The following is a 24043-nucleotide window of genomic DNA, read 5'->3' on the forward strand; positions in this document are numbered from 1 at the left end:
AAATACATTGCACTTACAATAAGTGGAGGCACTGACATTTTACACCCAAACCATGTGCACATTCATTTTGTATTAACTGGCAAAAACAAATATCTCAAGAAATAACCCTGTCTCCTGATGAATGCAGAGGCACCATAATCTGCCAAAATACAAAAGGATGGGCTCGGGGGTGGGGTCTACACTTGACCTGCTTTTTAAGGCTGAACTTTGTTTTAAGATACAATGTAGTACGGAGCAAGAACACATACAGCGTTGCCATGGCCAAAAGACAATGAAATAGATTACGTATGATCTGCATTGTGTCAAAGCAAGGATAAAGTCAAAATATTCTCAGGCGAAAAATTATTTTTTGAGTGAGAATGTACAGCAGCAAAAGGTCACAAATTTGCCATCTCATTGTGTTGCAGCTGACATCCATTTCAAATTTTGGTTGCAACTCAATGGTTAAAAGAATGGCCAGATGCTGACCTTGATACTTGTTAGATCAGTGTCAAGCTGAGCCTCTTCGGCGCAGTATACCCATTTCTTGGGTCACCATTGTCTTGCTGCGGTTGTTGCAGGGTGTGAGTTGTAGGGCAGAGGCCTAAGCCCACACAGTTGCCAGTGTGTGGATAACGGGAATTGGCAGAGGCCACCTCCCTGCACCAGGGGATGGCCTCCAAGTAGTTCATGAAGTGCTGGGACAGTGCAAGCACTGCAACTGGGATTTAATGGATGGAAGTACGTCCAGAGCAGGCTGGGCGGGATAAGGGCAACAGTCATGAGACAAGCGTGCCGACCGGCAAGGGAAATCTAAATCCAAGTCAAAAAATTAGGGACCAAGATGTAACCAAGCTGTGCAGGAAACAGGGAAGGAAAGAACCAACATAACTGTGCTAGGGCTGATGGCGACAAGGTAATGGTCTGGAAGAACCGGAGGGAAGGATAGGCATGCAGGATCCCAGGCATCAAAAGAAGCAGAAGGGTAGAACGGACAAGACAGTCAACAGTGGGCCAGAACCAGGGGATCTACATGATATTTCCGTCACGGAAAAGTCCACGACGTAAAGGTTTGCATGGGAAATGTACGCACTACAAATGTTCGTACATTTCCCATGCGAACATCCAATACAAAAACCATACATACACACACCCAAACATACACACCCACAACACTCCCACCCCCCCAACATACCCCCACCACCCTACTTACCTTTCTCCTTCCTTCGCGCTATGCCCCTGCAGCACCAGTTCCCTTTCACTTCCGTGATCAGTAACCAGCGCTGCAGGGTCATTTTCTTTTTTTTTTGGCAGCAGCAGGGGTTTCGACGTGGGGTCATGGAGCCTGGAGCCAGATTGTATCTGAATGCTGCACCAAAACTAGGCTCTTGTACAATGGCATTAGTTACCAAAGGGGTGGGCCCACCAGTGGTGTGCGCATGGGTGCCAGGATGGCGGTGCCCAAATCAGGCGAAGCACGCCGATTCGACCAGCTGCGTGCTCACTAGACACTGCCATTCTTCGTGTGCCCGCCTGCAGCCCGCTCCCCCTGCTGCACCATGGGTAGAAGCGCCAGTCACTGCGATTACCAGGAGAGTGGGGCAGGGGTACCATGTGTGACACAACCAGGAATATTCAGCCAGATTAGGCCAGGACCTGCTTATATGGGGTAAGGCTCCCCAAGTAAGAGGAGGTTAAAATCTAGGCCATGGAGGTGTTTAAATTATAGCCAACATATTACAGTTATGTGCGCATTGTAAGTGGGTTTTCATCCAATTACTGGTCCCGGTGCCAGTTAGAGTGGTGCCGGTTACTAATGTTTACCTTATGGTTGCAGACTCAAATGGCATAACGTCCTCAAATTGCTCTCATTTTTTTCACAATGGCATTTTTTTTTTTTACAATGGCCACATGAAATGCCACTGGTTTGGAATTCCCCCCCGGTATTTAAACAGAGTGGTATGACTGTGCCATGCAAAACGCTACATGCAATCCCATCTCCTGGTGCACCCACAAAAACACAGGGCCAGATTTGGAACAGAGAATTGGCCATACTCATGAAAAACAGAGTGCAAAGGGGGTGAGAGTCCACACTTTTTTTTTTTTTTTACAATGGGCATGGTTAAAAGAAGTTTGCCCAAGAGGGAGAGCGGTGGGGTGGAAGAAGCAAAGTAAGAAACAAAGGATGGTAGTTTGAGTTTATTTCTAAATGGTGGGATGAGACAAACTAATGCGTTTGCCCTTTGCCACATTCAGGTTGAGATCATACAGTGCAGATGCTACCTAGTGGAAAATATGCACTCACCACTAGCCCTTGGCTAGTGATAACGGACTCTTGGCAAGTAAGAAATGGTGTGCTGGGTGTATGTATAGAATCAATGTGGTGAACAACCTTATGGCTGACTAGTAGCTTGCAACTTGAAATTTGTACCACTGCCCTAGAAGATGGCCATTATAGGGACAACCAGGGAGCAACAAAATCCTTCAATTCGTCTTCCTCAGAGGTACAAGCCAATTAAACATCCAATTGCTCCTCCGTCTGTTATTTTTTATACTGTGTGTTCATGCCAAAGCCTGACCCCAAGAGTGGGTAATTGCAGCAAGTTCAGGTTGTTTGCTATTGTCCTTTTCGCAGCCTTCAGTCTAGTTCCTTAACCAACTGATGCAGAGAGGAAAGTACTCAAAGGTGCAAGCAACATGCTGACAAGACGAGCTCCTCTCAGCTTTTTTCAGGTTTGGTTACTGGTTGCAGTAACTTCAAAGTCTGGGTCCTTTCCTGGGGATCATGGTACCACCACCAATGGCCGCATGGTTGAACAGCCCTCAAAATGAGAAACTCTCCGATGTTTAATCTTCTCAGGTAGAGGTCAGCATCTGTAATTGGAGACCATGGCCTCAGTCAAGGGCTTGAGGTTTCTACTCCGAGCCTGCTCCCATTCTCCTGTACATTTACATTTCCTTTTTCCCCCCGATCGGTGGGGCAATAAATAGTGGAGTACCTGGACACTTGTCTCAAAGACGGAGTGCCATTGATCACTTCTGGGGAATTTGTTGATAGCAACATATAGATGCTTGTCCGACCCATTAACATGGTGGGGGCTTCCTTGGATGATGACCTGTGTGTGGATGTGGAGGTCGGCAAGGTGCTTGCAGCCTGGAACTTGTTAAAATGGACCAGGCTCTCACTGGCCATATTGTGTGAGGAATAGCCAGTCCTTAAAGGATCCTTTGTGGTCAGTAAGCTCATGGTCATGAGTGTCAAATATGCTCTTTTGGTAGCTGGAGAGGACACAGATTCAGTCTCTGAAAAGACCAAAATCCGATCTGGATCTCCATTTCCAAGATGATTTGACCTTTGATCTACCCCTTCCCAAAGGCGGCGGCACTGGTCGATAACAATGACTATTCAGAGCAAAAATATTAAGCGCAAAAGCCAATTTGGTGACAGTGCTTACGATTTAAAGCCTGGCACTAAACACGTTAATAATTCTTAGAAACGTGATAAAAAACAAAGCAACAGCATTCGGCAAATCTAAATTAAAGGCTAGAGGTCTTACCATTTTTTTTAAAAATAAGCTTACCTGCCTTAGTCATGGCTAGAATTAAGTAGGTCTCAAACTAAGTGCAGCACACTTCCCAAAGCATTTAGACACTGGAAACGAAATGTCAGTTTTCATAATTTCTTATTCCTCAGAATAAACTTTTCACTCTGCAAAAGTTGAATGAAAGAACAGCTGACAAACCCTTTCACCTCACAAGATGTGCAGTGAATAATCAGAAGTTGGCCTCTGTGGGGGTGGGGGAGATCTAATGCATAGGAGCTGTAGGAGGGTACTGCGGAGCACACAGCCTACTCGAGCAGATTGGCTAAGCTTTAAACTACTGTTAGCTATACAGAAAATCCCCAGCAGGGAAACTGGGAATATTCAAAGCATGACAATTGATGATGAAATATCTAGGAGTGGAAACAGACCCTAATCCCTGGCATATTATTCCAATTGTAGGTCCATTTTTTTTGTTCTTTCAAAATCAAGTTTTATTATAATTTTCTTATTTTCCATATGCAAGTTTAAACATTTTACACAAATAACACATTCCCACTTAGAAACTTCATACCCCCACTTCCCTACCCCATCCCACTCTATAGTTGAAACATTTTGTATCTCCATCACTGTCAGTACATAACTATGATACAATTGCTTTCCCAAAGCAGGTAACCGTCCGTATTTGGTGAAGCAGGGAAGCCAAGCACCCTCTAAGTTTGTTCTTGATTCATCTATCAAGTGTATTAGGTATTCCATATCGTAAATGGCTCTCACTGTCTGTACCCACTCCTTTTCAGTGGTAATTTTGTCCCTTTTCCAGTGTTGCGCAATGCAGCTTCTAGCTGCCACCAACAGTATATGAGAGCAGCCCCACCACATATGGTAAACAACGCTCTGTAGTTGCAGACTTTTGAAGCAGCGGGAGTCCACACATGGGTACATTTTGGCAAGCACAGCAGGGGGTTAGTGCCAACGATATCTACGTTTTACGGCCTGCATTCTATATTGCAGGGATGCCGTAGACCATCACCCTCCTGCATATCTTGGACCACATTCTATCCATTAAATTCCTGTTCAGATATTTAGCCCATTTTACACTTGCCTGCAGGACATCAATGGGATCACTTTGCAGTAATTCCCCATACAGCTTTACTATCCGACCCATCATGTTTGTATGCTGCAACCATATTGTCTCAAAGGAGGCAATATATCTTTGTAGATGATCCTCCACTGCCCCCAACATTGCTTTGTAAGTAGCCATTTAAGCTGCAAATAACGGAAAACCGAAAGTTTACCGATATGCAGGCACTCTTGCAGTCTATGGACACAAACCCACCTCCCTTCCACATCTGCCCTGCTCTAGAGAGGCCTGCTTCGTACCAAGATTTGAACTGTGATGGCTCCACGATCAGGCTTCTCAGTGTTGGCGCCCATATGCAACCGAGAGGCGAAGGCCACGTCGACATGGTGCTGTTTTCCCGCCATAATGAACAAAATGCCTTTAGTATGGCATGCGTCAACACCTTTCTGGGAATTACGTTATGAGGGGCACACATTAATTCTCCCAATGTGACGAGAGCTAGAACCGTGTGGTCCTTGAGAACCCATTGTTTTGCTTACTTGGAAAACACATGGTCAACCATGATATGCAATTGCGCGGCATGATAGTATGCCACGAGGACCAGAAGCCCCCACCCCACCCTTGTCTTTCAATAATACTAGTGTCTTGTAGGCTAATCTAGTTTTTTGCCCTTGCCCATAGAAAAAGTGTAGGAGCGCCCTCTTGCTTTTCGTAAAGGCGCGGCCGGGACCACCGGCTGGACCATTTGGAAAACAAAACGTAATTTGAGGAGAACCGTCATTTTAATACAATGTTAATGTTAAAGGATATTTGTACCATGCACTATCACAAACGGAGTGGTCCCCTGGCGCTCTGGCGGCACTAAAAGAGGGGGTTGGAGGAGGTCAGTTAGTGGGAATAAGCTGGAAAAGTGCAAGAGCAGTGATGTGCTGTTGGCAAACTCAGCCCGGTGGGTCCGTTGGCTGGGCTTGGGGTGTTTTACGGTCAGTAGTCGTCGTGTGCTGTTGTGCAAGTCTATGTGCAGTTTGTTTGTTGTTGCATTGTAGTGAAGTTTGTGCTGATTGCTGCGTTTTAGGCTTGCGGTTGTGTTTGGTTAGAGTTTGAGAGGTGCATGCAGATGGATGAAATTGTTAGTGGATTGGTTAGTTGGCATTGCTTTCCTTGCAATTATGTCTAGGGGTGTTGCTTGCTATCATTCACTAATCCATCTGAGTGTGGCACTTGTTAATCTTCAATATTCCGTCTAGATGCGAGTCAGGCTAGTGATCACGATTACATTCAAAGTGCTGCATTTGTCATTCAGTTTCATCCAAGTGTGGTGCAAGCTAACAGTCACATTTCTAGCTAGATGCAATGCAGGCTAAAGTTAAGAATTTAAACAGGTCATCCAAGAAAGGTTTAACCGCCCCCAGCGCTGCAGATCTAGATATATCCTGTCCCAAAGGGCAGGGTAGTTTTTACTAAACAGATCATTGAAGTCTTCCATGGGGTCAACCCCCAAACTCCAGAAGCATACTAAAACCCACACCCTCTATGTAACTCTGGTCTGCCGGGTCCCACGTACCCACCAGATATGCCACTGATATTTTCAAGTTAATCTTAGACCCCGACATGCCATCGTATGTGGCCAGCCCCTGCAAGAGGCGGGAGACTGAGTGCTTGGATTGGTAATATAAAGCAAAGAGTCATTGTCAAAAAGGCTCACCTTGTATTCTACTCCCATCTCCACCCATTTGATAACCTTGCTTTCCCACAGTCCAATTGCCCATGGTTACATACCCAGTGCGTACAACAGCGGCGAGAGGGCAACCCTGCCTGATACCCCCACTCAATGAGAACACCCTTGTTACCTCCCCATTCACCACCACTTTAGCCCTAGGTGACCAGTACAGGACAGAGATCCATCCCATCCACTTCATGGCCATACTAATGTCTTGAGAACCCCCTAATAAAGGACCAATTGTCCTGATCAAAAGCCTTCTCGGCATCGAGAGATAGTATCAGGGCCCACCTTTGCCCTACTGCTGGCATATTTATTATGTGGAGGGTTTTCTGTAGATTGTCTGAGCCCTGCCTGTTTTGAATTAACCCTGTCTAGTCTCGATGAATCAGTCTAGGGGGTGCATTTCCAGCCTAGACGCCAGAATCCTAGAGAATAACTTGGCACCTACATTTAGTAGTGAAATGGGCCTGTGTGCTGAACATTGCACATGGTCCTTGCCCAGTTTAGGGATAGAACTGCAACCAGTGCTTCCAAGAATGTGGGTGGTATATAGTTGGCACCATTTACAGAATTAAAAACTTGTGCAATGGGCCCCACCAGGGTTTCCTGAAACTACTTGTAGAAATCAGGAGGTATAACAATCCTCCCCTGGCGCCTTATCCGGTTTTAAAAGGCCCATGGCCCGATCACCTCCTCCGATATAATTTCTGCTTCCAACATGGCTCTTTCCACCCTGGTCCGCTTTGGGATGGGAAGCCTGCCTAGGTATTACTGAATCTTAGCATCCTCTTTCGTAGGGGGCTGTGTGTAGAGGCATTTATAATATTCTTCAAAACGATCTGGGATATTTTTCTGGGCAATAATCAAATTCCCCTGCGCATCCTCAATCCAGTCAACTCTCCACTCCATTCTCTCGTATCCTATTCGCTAGCAGGGTCCCCTCACGGCCCCCCCTCCCTTTCATAATACCTCTGCTTGGTATATCTCAACTATTTTAGTACCCATCAGGAGAGAGTGCAGTTCCTGCCACTTTTCTCATCTCGTGCAATAGCATCTTCCCGAGCCCCTCCAGGCTTCGTTAACTGCATCCTCATACTCCTTCCCAGGCTTCGTTAACTGCATCCTCATACTCCTTAAGTCCTTCCACAGTCTTCCCTGCACCAGATCTCTCTCTCTTTCTCCTTGCCCCTTCTGCAATGTGGAGGCCTCTTACCGTAGCTTTAGCTGCTTCCCACAAATGTTTTTGGAGGGATCTCCCCAGTGTCAACACCATTGCAGTGGCCCTTGCTCCCCTTCTCTACCCGCCATTATGATCTGGCCAGGTGACAGTCTCCACCTTACGTAAGGATACAATACTCTCCTGTTCCTGTGGCACTGATACAAGGTCTTTCCTAGTGGAAGTTTGAGGGAGCGACAAACAGGTGTATCCCACCCCCACGCGGGAACCGAGACCTCCACGCATCCGTCCAGAAATGTTCCTGGAGCAGCTGCACAAATTCTTGATGTTACCTTCCCTTTGTTTTGACCCCATCTTAGGTCCATCTTTTTAATGATAAAGAGTAGCATTTTCACTAACATACATGCATGCATGCATGCATGCATGCATCATCAGGACTTAATGAGTTAAGACAGCTAAACCAAGATCAAATAGTCTTTCTTCCTAGTTAAAGGTCTTCCAGACTGAGTACTCTCAATGTAGCTCACACACACAAATTACTCTTCCCAGCATTTGCCATTGATGGGTACGAGACGTTTGGCAGAGCTATTTTAGCCCGAAGGGTGAAAGGTCAGAAGAGCTGAACATCTTATCTCCAGAAGTCCCACATAAGATGACTGGGGTGCAAAATACACACAAGCAAAATGTGTCGATCTGGTAGTGGAGAATTGCATTGAAATAGCATATTGAGGGAGAGGCCACCAGGGGGCGCACAGGCAATGGCTGCCTGAGTGCGTAGCTCCCGCCGTGACCGGGCTTCTGTAAGGGATTGAGTACCCCCCCCCCCCCCAAGCGCCCCCGGGGGACCCGCCCCAACGATTTCGCCAGGCGCCCCCCCTGAGCACCCCCCGGGCGAAAGAGCGGCATCCGAGGTCCCCGGGAATCGGAAGATCGGGACCCGGGATTCCCCGCACTGGGAGAAGAGCGCGGCCCGGAAGGCCACGGAGCCGGAGGAGAGGCGGGCCCCTCCCGCATCCTGGCGGGCCCATAGCCCGGCCCGCCGCCCTCCCCTAGACTAGCTTTTTTCCCCCGACCTGGTACGGGGACCGGGTCTGAGGCGGCCCGAAGACATCACCGTGGTCCAGGAGACACGCTCCCTCCTCACCACGTACTTCACCCCAGCCTGGCGGCATACGCCCAGGGATTTCCCCCGAACACAGGACGGCGGGACCCGTCCGGAGGCCCGAGGCGGGCTCTGGGGACCTGTGCCTCCCCCCGGGCCCATGAGGACTGAGCGAGGCTGACGGAGCGAGTCGGGGTGTGAGGCCACCCCTCCCCCCTGGATCTTCAAACGCGGGCTGCCACAGCCCAACGAAAGGCAAAGACAGCAGAACCAGATGAGGTCCAGGGACCGCTCCCCACAGGCGTGCGGGCCGAGGTGATAGGCCCTCCCCTCGCCTGTGGCCGGCGGGTGCGGACCCCAGGAACACACCGGAGGTACGAGCCGCCCCCCCCAGACCCCGAACACATTAGCACCACCAGACAGGGGGGTTACCTGGGTGTGAGGCCCTCGCCTGTCGAAGGTGGGGCGTGTGCCCGCCCGGGGGATCTAGATCGCCCCCCCCCTGCAGACTCAAAGAAGCCCACGAAACTAGCCCTACAGGCTTCCGGGTTCCCGGCGTCCCTCCAAGGGGTACCCAGTAAAGGCCCCGATCCCCCACGGGGAGTTCAGACGGGGTGTGAGGCCACCGCCGGGTGGCGGTGGGGCGTGTGCCCGCCCCCCCCCGCAACGTTCTACAGCTCCGGCTGGAGCCGGCCCGGGACGGGTCTGCCCCAGTGGACGGTCCCTTGGTCTCGGGGGGGGGGCCCCCCCCGCTGGCGTCCCCAGGAGAACGGTCTCACCCCCCGCCAGGGACATTGAGGCCCAGACAGTGGACCAAGGGAAGGCACCTGATGAGCTGGCGGGAGTCCCTGCAGGAATATCGCTTCCAGGAGGGCAAAAAAGGCGACAAAGGTACAAGTCTGAAAAGAACCATGCCCAGTCGGAAGACGCAGCCCCATACTCCTCAGCCATGGAAAGGGGCTTCGCCTCAATTTTACAAGAAATCAGGGACATGCGTTCTGATATTGCACAGAAGTTTGAAAAAATGGACCAAAGGGTGGATAATATTGAAGACAGATTGCTTCAAGTCGAGATCCAGCAAACGACCTCGGCACCCCAAGAGATTCAACTCAACATGAGGCTAGAGGCCCTGGAAAAGAGGGACGAGGAGAGAGCCCGCCAGATGGACGACTTCGAAAATAGGGAGAGGAGGAACAACCTCAGGATTTTTCGGGGTGCCCGAAATGGAGGGGGAAACGGAGAGGGACGTCACCAGAACGGTGCGGGACATCATTACTCTCCTGTTTGTGGAGGAGATGACTACAGAGCCTACATTCGACAGAGTGCACAGGGCGGGGGCAGAGCGGGGGGGCCCCCGTTCGATCCTGGCCCGGTTCCACTACTACTGGGAAAAGACTAAAGTGCTGGAGGAGGCCAGGAAGGCCCGAGAAATCGCCTATAATAATGCCCAGATCTCCATATACCAGGACCTCTCCGCATACACATTGGCTAAGCAGAGAATGTGCCGCCCCCTCACGCAGCTGCTAAAGGAAAAAGGGATACGCTATAGATGGGGCTATCCCTTCACCCTGACATTCGAATACATGGGCCAAAGATCGACCCTGATCACAGAAGAAGACATCCGCGGTGCGATCCAGGAATACGTGGTGGACACGAACCCCCGGAGGGGCCCTTCGGGCCCAGGGGGGGACAGACCCGGTGACCCCGGCCCGTCGAGGGACAGGAGAAAGAGAACCGGTACGCGGAAATTTAGGAAAATGAACACCCAGTCTCCAGCAAAGGAAGGCGGTCGGAACGATTCCGAGGACTGAGAACGGACTCGAACCGTCATGATCTAAATGGCATTTGGAGGAGTCGGAGGTTTAAACGTTAACTGCATCCCCACGAACAGCAAGTAAATGGGTCTCGCAAAAGGAATGCAGCCATGGGAGGGTTTGGGGGGCTCTAGAGGATCAGCTTCAAGGGCTATTAGCCTGGCCACAGGGGGCAGGCTGGTGGGTCGGCCAAAAGCCAGTGTTGGCGGAACTATTTGGCTGGACGCCGGGGAGGGGGGAGGAGTGGTACACGAAAGTTTAGGGGGTTCAGTTTGAATTTGGGGTAGGGGGGCAGTTGGGGTTTTGTTACATGCCCGCCTGGGGGGGGGGGGGGGGGGGAAGGGTGGGGGGAAGAGGGGAGTTCAAAGCACAATGAGCATTACAAAGTCGTTGACCGTGAGGGAAGATTACTTAGATCATGGCTGAGAGTCTGCCTGCCCTGGGTGTGGGTTCCCTCAATGTTCGGGGCTTAAATTCCCCCACGAAAAGATCCCTGGTTAGTAGGGAGTTCCGAAGAGCCAAGCTCGACATCCTCTTCTTGCAAGAGACCCACTGGCCTCTGGGGAAGGAACCCAAATTGCGGGGTGGTGGGATTGGGGAGGTCTTCAGCGCTTCCCACAAGGGAAAGAAACGAGGGGTGGCTATACTATTAGCTAGAGGCGTCAACTTCGAAAAAGAAACCATATTGAGAGACCCGGGGGGCCGCTATCTGCTAGTCCGGGGAGCCCTGCAGGGGGCCCCACTCACCCTGGCGGCCATCTACGGTCCAAACGAAGGCCAAGCACAGTTCTGGGAGGAGATGAAGGATAAACTAAAACTTTTTGTTCACGGTACTGTGGTGGTGGGTGGGGACTTTAATATGGTCCTGGACCCAATCCGGGACAGGAAACGAACAGGCCCCCAGATCCCCAGGGCAGCGGATGAAGTCATGGCCCGTACCTTCCAGAGGGTTAATTCAGAACTAGGCCTGGTGGATACGGTCCCAACCCCTAGATCCGAGACCCCCTCCTTTACGTACTACTCAGCAATCCACACATCGTTTTCCAGAATAGACTACATCTTGGTGGACGAGTCCTTGTTCCCATTTATATCTGGCTACAGGGTTGAGCCGGTCCCCTGGTCTGACCACGACCTAGTCAGAGTTACTATAGCGAGGGAAGGGCTGAGTGACCGCGGGGGGAGATGGAAGTGTAATGACTTTCTACTAAAAGACGAGGTACTAGCGCAGGAGGAACTTGAGGCCATCACTGAATTTTTTGAGTTTAATGAAAATGGGGAGGTGGGTCTACACACCCTTTGGATGCCTTCAAGGCCACCTTGCGTGGAGTCCTGATCAAAATAGGAGCCCGGGAAAAAAAAGGGTAAGGGCCATCCAGGAAAGGTCCCTGAGGGAGAAAATTGCCCAATTCCAACAAGGGGGTACCCCTGCGGAGCCCTTAGACCGAGACAGGATAGCCGCCCTGGACGATTACAGGCTCCAGTTAAAGGAACTCCTCCTCCAAAAAACCGAGAGAAGTCTCCAGCTGGTCAGACAGAGGTACTAGGAGAAGGGGGACAGGGCGGACAGGATCTTAGCCTGGAAGCTGCGAGAGGTCCAGAGAAGCAAAATGGTGAGAGCAGTTAAAAACGAGGAGGGGAAATTAGGTCACGATCCATCCCACATAGGAGAGGCATTCCGCAGATATTACGAAAAACTATACTCGTCTGAATATAACGGGGATGAGGAGGAAATCGAGGGGTTTCTGGATTCTATACAGATCCCAGCCCTTTCCAGGGAGATGGCGGAGGGGTTGGAGGGTCCGGTGACCGAGGATGAGGTGGAGCGAGTGATTAGCGGCATGAAGGGGGGTACTTCCCCGGGTGAGGATGGCTGGTCTTCTATAAAAGGTTTCGTTCTACCCTGGCTCCGTACCTGGTAAAGGTGTTCAACGCAGTGTTGGAGGGGGGGGGTCTCTCCCGGACTCCATGATGGAGGCGATCATAGTGGTGCTCCCCAAGGATGGTAGGGACCCCTCGGAGTGTGCCTCCTACCGCCCGATATCTTTGTTGAATACTGATGTGAAGATCCTGGCTAAGGTGATTGGGAGGCGGATAGAGGGGGTCCTGCCAAAACTAGTCCACGGAGACCAAGTGGGTTTGATAGGAGGTCGTCAGGGCTCAGACAACATCAGAAAAACTATAGATTTGTTCCACCATGCCCAGAGGTCTGATCTTGACGCGAGCGTCCTATCCTTGGACTCGGAAAAGGCGTTCGACAGGGTCGAATGGAGATTCATGGCACTCACCCTCCAGAGAATGGGCTTTGGGCCACAGATCCGGGACTGGGTGGCTGCACTATACAGGGCCCCGAAGGCTAGGGTTCAGGTGAACGGCAGGCTATCGGACCCGTTCTCCCTCACGCGGGGAACCAGGCAGGGATGTCCGCTTTCCCCCCCCTAATCTACGTTCTTGCAATGGAACCCCTGGCCATCGCAGTCAGAGCTCTTAGAGATATCAAGGGGATTAAGAGAGGCGAGGTGGAATTTAAGCTATCCTTGTTTGCGGATGATATCCTGGCTTACCTGGTGGACCCGCGGCTCTCGCTCCCCCCCCCTCTTGTCTCTGATAGCCACATTTGGGCGCTTCTCGGTGCTCAAAATTAACGCATCCAAATCGGTCCTACTCCCCATGAGAACACTAGACCCGGGCTTGGACTCCCTGGACAGGTTGGAGGGGATAACAGTGGGGAAAATCTCTATCCGATACCTAGGTGTCCTCCTCCCCAGGGACCTCTCCAACCTTGCCCCTATGAATTACGACCCTGTGATGGTGGGGATTACGGCGGACCTGAGGAGATGGGGCTCCATGATTCTGTTCTGGTATGGCCGCATGACGGCAGTCAAGATGAACATTCTTCCACGGTTATTGTATCTCTTTACCTCTCTTCCTGCGGTCGTCCCCGACCAAACCTTCAGGGTCCTCCAAAACGCAGTCCGTGAGTTTATATGGCAGGGTAGGACACCTAGAACAGCAAAAACTGTCCTGACTTTACCTAGGGAGGAGGGAGGGTTCGGGCTGCCAGATTTCCAGCTTTACTATCGTGCCGCCCAGTTGCGTGTCCTCCTGGAGCATATGAAAGAGGGGCTGGGCAGATACTGGTCCTATCTGGAGGACATGGATACCCATCCACTAAAGGTTCGGGACCTTCTATGGGCCCCACGAAAGTTTATTCCGAATAGATTGAAGTCCCACCCAACATTAGGCGTTCTCTGGGCGATCTGGCGGGAGGGCCCCCAGACAGCACATTTAACGTCATGGCCGTCCCCGATGTCCTCTCTATGGGGCCAACCCCTCAAGCTGGGCAGTAGGGGGTTCCGCTGTGCACAGTCCTGGTCCGACTCGGGGATGGAATGGGCAGGGCAGATGTTTAAGGAAGGAGAATTCCTACCATACGAGGAATTGAGGGATGCTCTTGGTCAGGGATCACTATCCATTTTTGAATATCTCCGCTTGAAGGGCATCCTATGTGACCAGGCCTGGGGCCATGATTTGAAGAGACAACTGTCCCCCTTTGAAAAGTTTCTTGATACAGCGTCCTCCAGGAAGGGAGCGGTTTCAGGGATGTATAAAATTTTGAACACTGTTAATCTGGGGGAGAGGAGACGGTTCCGCTCTTTTTGGAACGAGTTGGCAGGGGAAGAGATCTCGGAGGACGCCTGGTCCAGGATATTTAAAATAGCCTTCCACGGGAACTTATTTACTGCGGATATGGAACACAACTTTAAAATCCTCCAGGGATGGCACAGAGACCCTGCAAAGTTGTCAAAAATGTTCCCAGGTGTATCCCCAGCATGCCCAAGGGGTTGCGACCAGGTTGGTTCGAGGGCACACATGTGGTGGCACTGCCCGAAGGTACAGGCATATTGGGAGGAGGTAAGGGGCTGGATCGCTGAAATCTCTGAGGAATTGCTCCCCCACAACCCTCTGACTATGCTGCTGGGCCTCCCCCAGAGGACATGGACACATTTAGGTACCCTAGAATGTGGGAAACAATGCTACGAGCGGGAAGGGTTGCCCTCGCCCAAAAGTGGAAGAGCCCAGAAACTCCCTCCAAGGTGGAATGGTTACAGAAGGTTAAAAATATGTTCTTGATGGACAAACTGACAGCAATGGTAAACAATGTCTCGGCCGCCTTCCAAGCGAACTGGTACGGGGTGCAACAGACCTGGGGATGGGATGTCCACTGATCCGTAGCGTGGAATTGGGAATGGTTCGGGCGCCCATGGCCCGGGAATCGGCAGACGGAGTACAGCCATACTAGAAGTCAATGCTCTTGCTCGCTCCCAAGCTCCAGACTAATAGAGCTTGCATCACAAAGCCCCGAGAAGGGGGATTTTTTGTTGGGGGGTGGGATTGTATTGGGGTGGTGGGGGTGGGGGGGGCGGAGGCCTATGAGCCTGTCACTAGATTTCATGTGAATATGCTTGGTGCCCTAAAGTTTGTTTAAGAAAATGTTAATAAAACCAAAGTTTAAAAAAAAAAAGAAATAGCATATTGAGGTGAAATACAAGCATATTATTAAAATGATCTTCTGGCTAAATCATTAAACTGCTCCTGATAACAAAAAGGAATTTGCGTGGACATAAGCTAGGTTGTCCCTGTGAGACGGGACTATGTAAACTTATGTGATTGGGCGACTGCAGGTATACTGGGACCTGAAGTTGAATAATCGCCAGACTTTGATCAAAAGAAAGTAGGGTCAGTAACTCAGATACTTCGAAAGTTACAACACATCTGCCTCATTGATGAGTTGGCTAGCCCCACACAGAATAAAAGGAGAAGCTTGGCTTCCTATCAAAATAGATATGTAAATGCATGTTTATGTAAATGCATGTTTATGGGTATAGAGTGTGTCTCTAGGTATCATCTGTTCAGGTAATCTTCTAGGGGCTTGGAAATTCTTCAGGGTGCAATGCTACCAACCTAGGAGTCAATAAATCTAAAAACAATCAACAACTTGGTCCATCTAGTGTCATAATGTATTAATATTTCAGGTTATCCAATAACACTACATAATACAAGTACCTCCATATAACAAGGCCCCCAATCTTAAGATACATGTGGCAACCTTGGACCTTGTGGACTGTCTTGAAGTCGGTCCTGTGACTCCATCACAAGGATTGAGGGGTTACATCAGCCCAGGAAAACCAACCTAACAAAGCAAGCCAGCCAGAGCCGTGAGCTACCTATAGGCACTACTACGATGGTGCTACATAAGCCTTATCCTGAGTGATGAGACATCTGACTCAGAGGAGGACAAGGGCTCATCTTGTTTGGTTGATGCCCACTGTGTATCGCTTATACGCAGATTGGGGGAGGGCACAGTCATCCAAACAAATGCCTTTTGCAATACTGGTGTCACTAACCCAATACACTCCTTGCCTCCCCCAACACCTCTTAGGGTTTCATCTATGGTTACACCTAACAACTACTGTGAATTACAGAATTAGTCAGACCCCCAAGACGTGAGACATTGAAGGGACAATCCCCCTGACCCAGAGAAGAACAGACTATTGTGCTTCCTGCAATACTGATCTGAATGGCGCAAACAGGCAGACCTATCAAGCAGACATGGTGAATCCAGCAAATAAGAGCCATTATTAAAGAACAGCCTAACCCACGAAAGCAGAGCGAAGCCAGATTCAGAAATCACAGTAGAGTTGCACCGGACTAACATTGCAGATGGGCCACTTCTCACTTTACCAGACTGCTGATCCGCAGCATGGAGTCTAAATAAAACAGACCAGGAGTTCAACCAATCTGATGGCCCCACGAAAACAGAGTTCATAATTAAAAGGCATGAAAAGAGGTCTATGAAAGACTAGTAAATGTGAGAAGCTGGGGTCAGGAGTCAGGGTGAAAAAAAGGGGGTGCATGTGAAAGAGGGAACAAGGAGGGGGTGAATGGGGATACTGAACGAAGCAGACATGGGGGGGTTGGTCAGGGGCAGAGGGAACGACGCAGACACCCCTGGGAGAAGAGAACACCCAGAGAAGCTGGAGAGAGACACGCATGAACTACTGCGAGGAGCTGGTGGAGATTGGGTGTGCCAGTGGGCACAGAGGCAGTGTGCTGAGGTGGCTGCATAAAAAGCCTAAGGATCTGTGGAGCCAACTCAAGGGACGGCTGCAGCAGCCGATCGTCCCAAGGAAAGTAACAGACTGTGGGGCTTCCCAGGGCCAAGAACATTAACTCTCTGTAGAGAGCAGGTACAGCAAGATACCCCCTTCAGTGACAACGGCACCAAATCTTTTAGGATGACCCAAAGCACTATAGTCCCAGGCCCAAGTGTAACATGCACTTTCTCCCGTTATAACTGATGAGAAGAACACTATACCCTGGTGAAGCACACCTGGACCAAAGCAGCCGCAGGCCGCTACATTCATGATTCCAGTAGTGAAGCTCAGAAGCAGCTGGACACTACGTCCCCAAGACGGTTACAGGTATAATAATCTCCCCTGCTTCTTCAAGTGTAATAGTAATAACACCAACACTATTGTTCATACCAACCAGACACTGTTGATTAAAGCCAACCTCAGGAGGAGAAATTCTTGTGTTACAGTGAACAAAACACAACACACAAACCATCTGGTTTACAGAGCAAAGCCAAGAAACTAGGCCTTATATCCCTAAGACAGTTATACAAAGCAGCTGGGGAATAACAAAATGCTACGATAAGTATAACCCAGGCACGTTGTTTATCCCATCCTTACCCTGTTGGTTTAGTCAGTTCCAAGAAGGGGGCTCCCTGTTCTGTTGTAAAGTAAACTGTAGCCCTTACAGATACTTATCCCAACCAATACTGGTTTGTAAATCAATCCATTTGAAACTTTATTTTGAGAGTCCAGTGTTTTGTTGATTCACCACAGGATGACACTTTTAAAGGGGAAAAACCCTGATGATATCCTAGACGGATGGCTGAGACGAAGACAACAAAACCATAGGCGCTGTACACTGTATCAAACTGACTACCCTAAAAATAAAAAATAAATCCATGACCGGCTATAAAATAACTAAAGGGCAGCAAAAGTCTCAGTTGGTAGCTCAGGTTAAACTGAAAAATTCAGAGAAGAAATTAGATAGCGTAGTCCAATAATGGCAGAAACTTCCAACATCACTTTTTTGCGATTCAGTAACGGTTTGGTTTATGTTAGCTTTTCTGCAGTCATCACACGTTTGGAGAACCGGGATCTCCATGGAGGACTCATTACACAAGGAATGGGTGGAGACAGTGAAATGCACTGTGGCCTTGGATAAAGTAAATAGAAGTAGACAAGACAAAAAAGCCCCTTGCGGGAAAATAAGATTTAAGGCAGACTAGAAGACTGAAATATGCATGTTCACAAACTTTAAATATTAAACTAAGTATCAAACTGATTATTTTTCAACTTTGCTGATACACAATTATAAAATCTGAAAAAAACAATCACCACAGTAGTGAAAGTCGCTACAACTAGAAGTGCAAAAACTGTTATCTGGATTTTGGAAAGAGCACAAAAGAATAAACAAAGTATCATGGCCGATAAGGGTATAAGACAGTCGCAAGACAGCCACTGATGCACATACAAGGTTGTATGTTATATTTGCCAATGCAGAACCATACTGCAAAATCTCTCCCATTAACATGCCTCAACAATTTCTTACCATGCAATCCATAAGGATAAATTTGAGATTGTCCTCGTTGAAGGCCTGGTGCCCGTTCTTATCATAGGCTGACCATATGTTGCTGGCAATGGCTGCAGTCACCCGGGCATCGGTATCTCCATAGCCGGAATAAGCAAGCAGGGAGCCCTCATTGTTCAGCAACCTAAACGACAAGAAATGAAACACTATAAAAAGTACACATATCCCCACAATAACTCCGGTCGAGACAATGATGCGAGGCACAAAAAGCCCAATTCTTGATTCAAGAGAAGTGGAAAGGTCTTCCCCAACATTGATGCAAAAGTTGTAGAAAAATAAAAAATGAAAGAAACCCCCACCTTTTCATATGCTGTTCTGATTTCACATTTTGTTGCAGTGTAGAGCAATCAAAGATGAGAACCATTTAGAGCAAGCATCTGCAATCTGTGACTCTCCCGATGTTATTAACCAAGACTCCATGAAGGCTGGCTAAGGAGATGGGAGTTGTAGTCAAAAATGTGTGGAGAACCAAAAAGTTGCATACGCCAGAGTTTCATTCTATACAAGATCCCTTCTCTTACCAAGTCGACAAGAGCATTAGAAGCATTATGACCCTGCACAATTATAATAATACTTCTAGAACTTGCTTGCTTGCAACAATGTGTGGGCCTAACATAGGGTTTGCCCTGTTAGGCCCAACTACCATATCAGAGTGAAAGCACCTATGGTGTGTACAGTGAGCTAGCACTCTACATATACCAAAATAGTATAAAACAAATCATTAAACAGTGTAGCGTGGGCCTCTAGAAACCCAAAGCAATGTGGGACTCGGATGAGGCAAGTCTATGTTAATTATTTCCTATCTGGAAGCGCAGGTCACTAACGAAAGGTTCAGATTTCAAAATCTGGACCACAGAGCCAGGTATGTCATGGCTCAGCACCAAAGCAGACCTGCTTCCAGATCCCTTCCTCCTCCAATGAGCGTGCAGTCAACCATAAGCAGCCCAAAACACTCCACAGTGAAACCTCCTGGCCATCACAAGGGCCGGGAAGCAAAACGTAAAGAGGGGCTTTTCTCCTTTCACGCTTCTGACAAACACAGCAGCACATTTAAAAAGAAGTGTGCCGAACGGGGCAATTGTGATTTCTGTCAGTTTGTTCCAGTGGCAACTGATTACGGTGTATGTAGAAAGCTCTACTAAATTAACATCCCTTTTTGGTTCTTGGCGGTATCAAACTGAAATCCAAACTCCACATGTCGGTCTTCTGACAATATGCTACAATGGTATGGGGCCTGCCATGCAAAACAAATATTAGTTGGACTAGTAAAGTTATAACCTTTCCAAGATATTTAAAAAAAAAAAAGGGTAGGGTGCTGTTGAGCTGACGAGCAAGATGGCCGCTTAGGCTGAAAGCTCCTGCCGAGCAGAATCCGTCTTTTGGGATAAATCCGTTTACACCCTATGTTGCAGCGTCATTCTACTCTTGGTGGACGGGGGAGTAGCTGCTGACGCTGTGTGCCACATTTCGAGCAGAATTGGCACCTGTGCCCTTGTAGCGGCGGTGGTCTGTTGGGGAAGGCGGGCGGCGCCGACTCCATTTGGCACAGACTTGGTTCGGTGCTGAGCTCCGGTCGCGCTGGATTCTGGCGCGGTCCCTGGAGTTATATTTCAACTGGGCACCCGGCGGAGGGGCTGTGAGCTGGAGGGGCCGCTGACCGCAGTGCTGGCTTGGTGTAGCCGGGAGCTGCAAGGTGTCCTATACATGCTGGGATTACCTTCAGGAGACCTCGTGTGCCAGTGGCGGGAGAGCGCTGCGGTAAGCCTGCGCTTCGTTACGCGAGGCTACAGCAGATCCAGTTATATGTCACTCATAGGGCATATATGACCCCTAGTAAAATCGCCAGGTTTGGAAGCCCAGTGACACAGAAATGCCCAAGGTGCGGGGAGGTGGAAGCTGGGATGATACACATGTTTTGGGCATGCCCGGAGGTGGGCAGATTCTGGACAGAGGTTAAGCTACGCCTAGCCGAAAAAGGGATCATACTTGAGGTGGAGTCAGTTTGGGCATGCATTCTGGGGGGTTTTGCCAGACCACGCAACCTAAAGCACATCAGTAAGATGAAAGACCTGGCCTACATCTTGGCCAAACAGAGAATCGCAATGGGATGGAAGGCAGCCCAACGACCCAGAATAGAGATGTGGTCGGCTGACCTCTTGAAGTGGGCAGATGCAGATACGGCATTTTGGTATGAAGCAATCAGTAGGGGAGGGGAGGAGGAAGCGGGACCCCCGATAGCATGGAGACACTGGTGGCCACGATAGTGGGACCCTCCCAGGCCGACAATAGTGTAGATGATATAAGAGAGATTAATGAGGCAGACATGCCCAGAGATACGCAAGAAGGGGGCATTGAAGCAAGGACTGCGACACTCAACATAGGAATACAATGATTTGAAGCTTAAATGCGAATGTCCTCAATGTGTGTGTTGTTAATAAAAATCATTTAAAACATTTTTTAAAAAAGCCTGCGCTTCGTTGCCGGGGCGAGCAGTTCCCTGGGTTGGAGCTGTGTGTTACACCGGGCCATCTGCTGCCCCGCGGCCCCCTCCCTTTGGGGAGGCTTTGTGGTCTCGCTGCACGTTAAGGCGGTTGGCGGAGACTGGTGTGTGGAGCTGCATATGTGACTGGGCATTGCCCGAATGGGGCGACCGCAGCAGGTGCAATAGGGAAGCCCGGTGGTACGAAGCTACATGCACATTGGAAACATCGGATTGGTGTGAGCGGACTGGGAGCCCGGGTGTGCAGCTGGGACGCCCGGCCTGTTCTCTGGGGCTTGCAGTGACAGGACTGACATCTGCCCCTTGAATGCCCGTGCACTACGTGGACATTCTCTGTGGGTCACCCAGTAGCATTGCCTGTTGGGGACGGCCCTACTGGATACCCGTGCTGTATATTCTGGTGACTGATAGACTCCAGTGCCTGGTCTATCGGTCTCTCACTGCCGGCCCGGCGCTCTTTAGGCTGTGGTACACACCGGTACTGCTCTCTACCTGGGCTGGCTTGTTGGCTCTCCTGCTATTGTCTCTGAGGCACTGGTGCTCTGGTGGACTGTTTGCCCCCACGTCTTTTCATTCCCAGCCTGGTGACAAAACTTATGCATCATGACCAAGGGGGCCGCTGCAAAGAAGAGGGGCCCAATGGACACCAATACAAATACTCCTGCCAAATACCCCGTCCCTGAGGCAGACCCTCCGGCAGGCGATCAATCCCCCTCCCCTGCAGCGTCGAGAGGACAACCTGCTGACGACTGTACAAAACTGCTTTCTGGCCGTAAATGTTAAACTGGATGATCTTGTCTCTACTATTGGCTCCTTGAAGTCAAAACTAGAAAAGGAGGGAGCTTGCATCACTGAGGTCGAATCCAGAGTTGGTGCTGCAGAGGATCAAGTAGCAAAGCATGGTCGCGCCATTGCCCATCTCCAACAGGAGTTCAGCAGTATCTGAAATAAAATGAGACGATCTTGAATCGCGGTCGCGACGCAACAACATTAGAATCGTCAGGATTCCCGAGGCTGCCTGTAAAGGCCTGTTGGAGAAGTAAATCGAAAACCTGCTCAAGACCCTGTTTGATCCATCTGGATTCTCGCAGCATTTCCTGTTGAAAGGGCGCATCGAGTTCTGGCCCCATTTCCTAAGCCGCCCGGCTCCTCCCAACACCACTGTTGCCAGGTTATTAAACTATCGAGACAGGGACTTGATCCTGCGCATGGCCCGTGAGCATGGCGCGCTACGCTATGAATCCTCCGATATTTACATTTATCCAGATTTCACAGCGGCTTTGCTCTCCGGGCGGAAATCATTTGACCTTGTTAAGAAGATGTTGAGAATGCGCCAGGTGCAGTACGATCTGCTGTACACGGCCAAGCTCCGGGTGCAGCATGGTGGCAGAGCCCATTTTTTCAAGGAGCCAAGTGAAGCGATAGCATATATTGAGGCCAATATCTCCATCCCTCTGCCACGTGGGAACCGTGGCGGACGAGGTGGTTCCCCGGCCCTGGTCGATTCCCCGGACACTATGGATAAAGATTGAGTTCCTGTCCGCACTTTCAAAAATGGTGTAACCTACTTTGGCGGGATGACTAGACTCATGTCTGGCCATGTAGTCTGGTTCTTAGGCGATCTCATGGAGTTTGTTTGGTTCTTTTGTGCTGGGGTGTTCATCGTCAATGTTTGGGTGATGTGGAGGTGGGGAATGTTGTTTATTCTGTTATGTTGGAAGCAAATGTTAATATGGCTTCTGCGGGCCACTATGGTCCCCCATTAGGTTTATTTAACTATATCTTGAAAACGAGTGAAGATCTCTCCAAATGTGTTGGTTGTGCTTCATCTTTGCACATGAGCTGTCTTCTGTGATACATATTTTGCCTTGTGTATGAGTACAGTGCACGCTAATTTAACCTTCTCTTGGAACGTGCGGGCCTCAATCACCCCATTAAGGCCCGGAAGGTGTCTGCTTATATGAACCGCTGTTCCCCCAGAATAGTTATGCTCCAGGAGACGCATGCTCTTCGGCCAGTTAATGAAGGCTTTGCTAAAACATGGGGCTCCCAGCGTTATTATACCATCTATTCATCTCAGGCGCGGGGTGTGCTCACTATGATACATCATTCCATTCCAGGAACACAGGCGTGAAATAGATCCTTTCGGGAGATATGTGGTGGTTTGGGGCTTATTGCTTGGGATTAGTGTTGTGCTCTTGAACTCTTATGGTCCCAATGTAGACGATCCTCACATTTACTCTAATATCCTGGACCTCCTGATTTGGGACCCATCCCCGAATATTATTTGGGCAGGGGGGATTCCAATCTTATACTGGATTGCACTCTAGATCGCTCACGAGGCACGCAGAGGGAGCTTACTGCAGCAGGCCGTATGGTAGCAAACATAATGAACCATTTGCGGATGACTGATCCCTGGCGCAGTCGCAACCCATCCAAGCGTAAAAATATACGTTTTATTCCACCGCACATGATGCTCATTCTAGAATTGACCTGTGGCTAATCCCTGTCTCACTCATGGTGCAGGTGGTTGACTCCACAATTTAACCACGCACTCTTTCGGACCACTCTCCCGTTGCTTTGACATTCTCCTGGTTTAATGTGATGCAGCCGAGGCCCCTATGGCGCATGCCACCGGGATGCCTATTGGATGCTGCATTTTCCTAAGGCTTACGCACTGAATCTGAGGAATTCTTCCTGAGGAATGCATCATCGGTCCCCCAGGTGGGTACGGTTTGGGAGTATTATAAGGTTTGGGTCGGGGTGAGATAATTTCTAAGGCCTCTGGGATGCTGTGTGAAACTAGGGAGAAGCTTGCCGAGGTTGAGGTGGATTTCAAGAACTTGGAGGATGGATACGCTCACACGGGTGACGGGGCATTACTTGGCAGGATTAAGGGTAACCTCTTGAGGTTCAACGACCTTGCAGACCTAGAGGTCCGTATGTTATACCGCCCTACTGAGGCTAGGAGATAGGGGGAGGCAGACAGACTAGGGTGGCATCTAGCCCGTGCGGTACAGGGGGACATAAGCTTGTGCCACAATTCAGGAGTGTCGGGTGACATCCTTAGCTCGCCGGAGGCTGTGAACACAGAATTCTTCGGGTTCTACAAGTCGCTTTGCTCCAACGCAGACCAGTGTTCTTCGGCTGAATTGGAACATTACCTCGACTCTATACCGCTCCCCAAACTTACTGAGGAGGCCCGTCTGGCGTTAGAGCTTCCGCTTACTACTGACGAGATTGTAGAGGCCATCAAGTCCCTTCCCTCAGGAAAGGCCCCTGGCCCGGATGGCCTTGGGATTGAATCATATAAAGGAACTGAGCTCGCTTCTGGCCCCTCAACTGCTCAGTACCTGGGAGGAATCTTTTCAGCGCCAAACTCTTCCCTCGTCGATGTCAG

At 49.7% G+C, this 24043-nt stretch overlaps 1 protein-coding gene across 2 annotated transcripts in view; it reads right to left on the reverse strand.

Moving 5' to 3' along the window:
* Positions 1-24043, reverse strand: part of LAMTOR2 (late endosomal/lysosomal adaptor, MAPK and MTOR activator 2) — a 131233-nt gene that overhangs the window by 60797 nt on the left and 46393 nt on the right. For both annotated transcript variants that reach the window (XM_069607135.1, XM_069607134.1), the window contains exon 2: positions 18105-18267. In XM_069607135.1, the coding sequence (XP_069463236.1) occupies positions 18105-18267 (163 nt within the window). The remainder of the gene's footprint in view (positions 1-18104; positions 18268-24043) is intronic.

Source organism: Ambystoma mexicanum, chromosome 1p (genome assembly GCF_040938575.1).
Source record: "Ambystoma mexicanum isolate Mex_15411 chromosome 1p, UKY_AmexF1_1, whole genome shotgun sequence".
In the NCBI taxonomy this organism is placed as follows: domain Eukaryota; kingdom Metazoa; phylum Chordata; class Amphibia; order Caudata; family Ambystomatidae; genus Ambystoma; species Ambystoma mexicanum.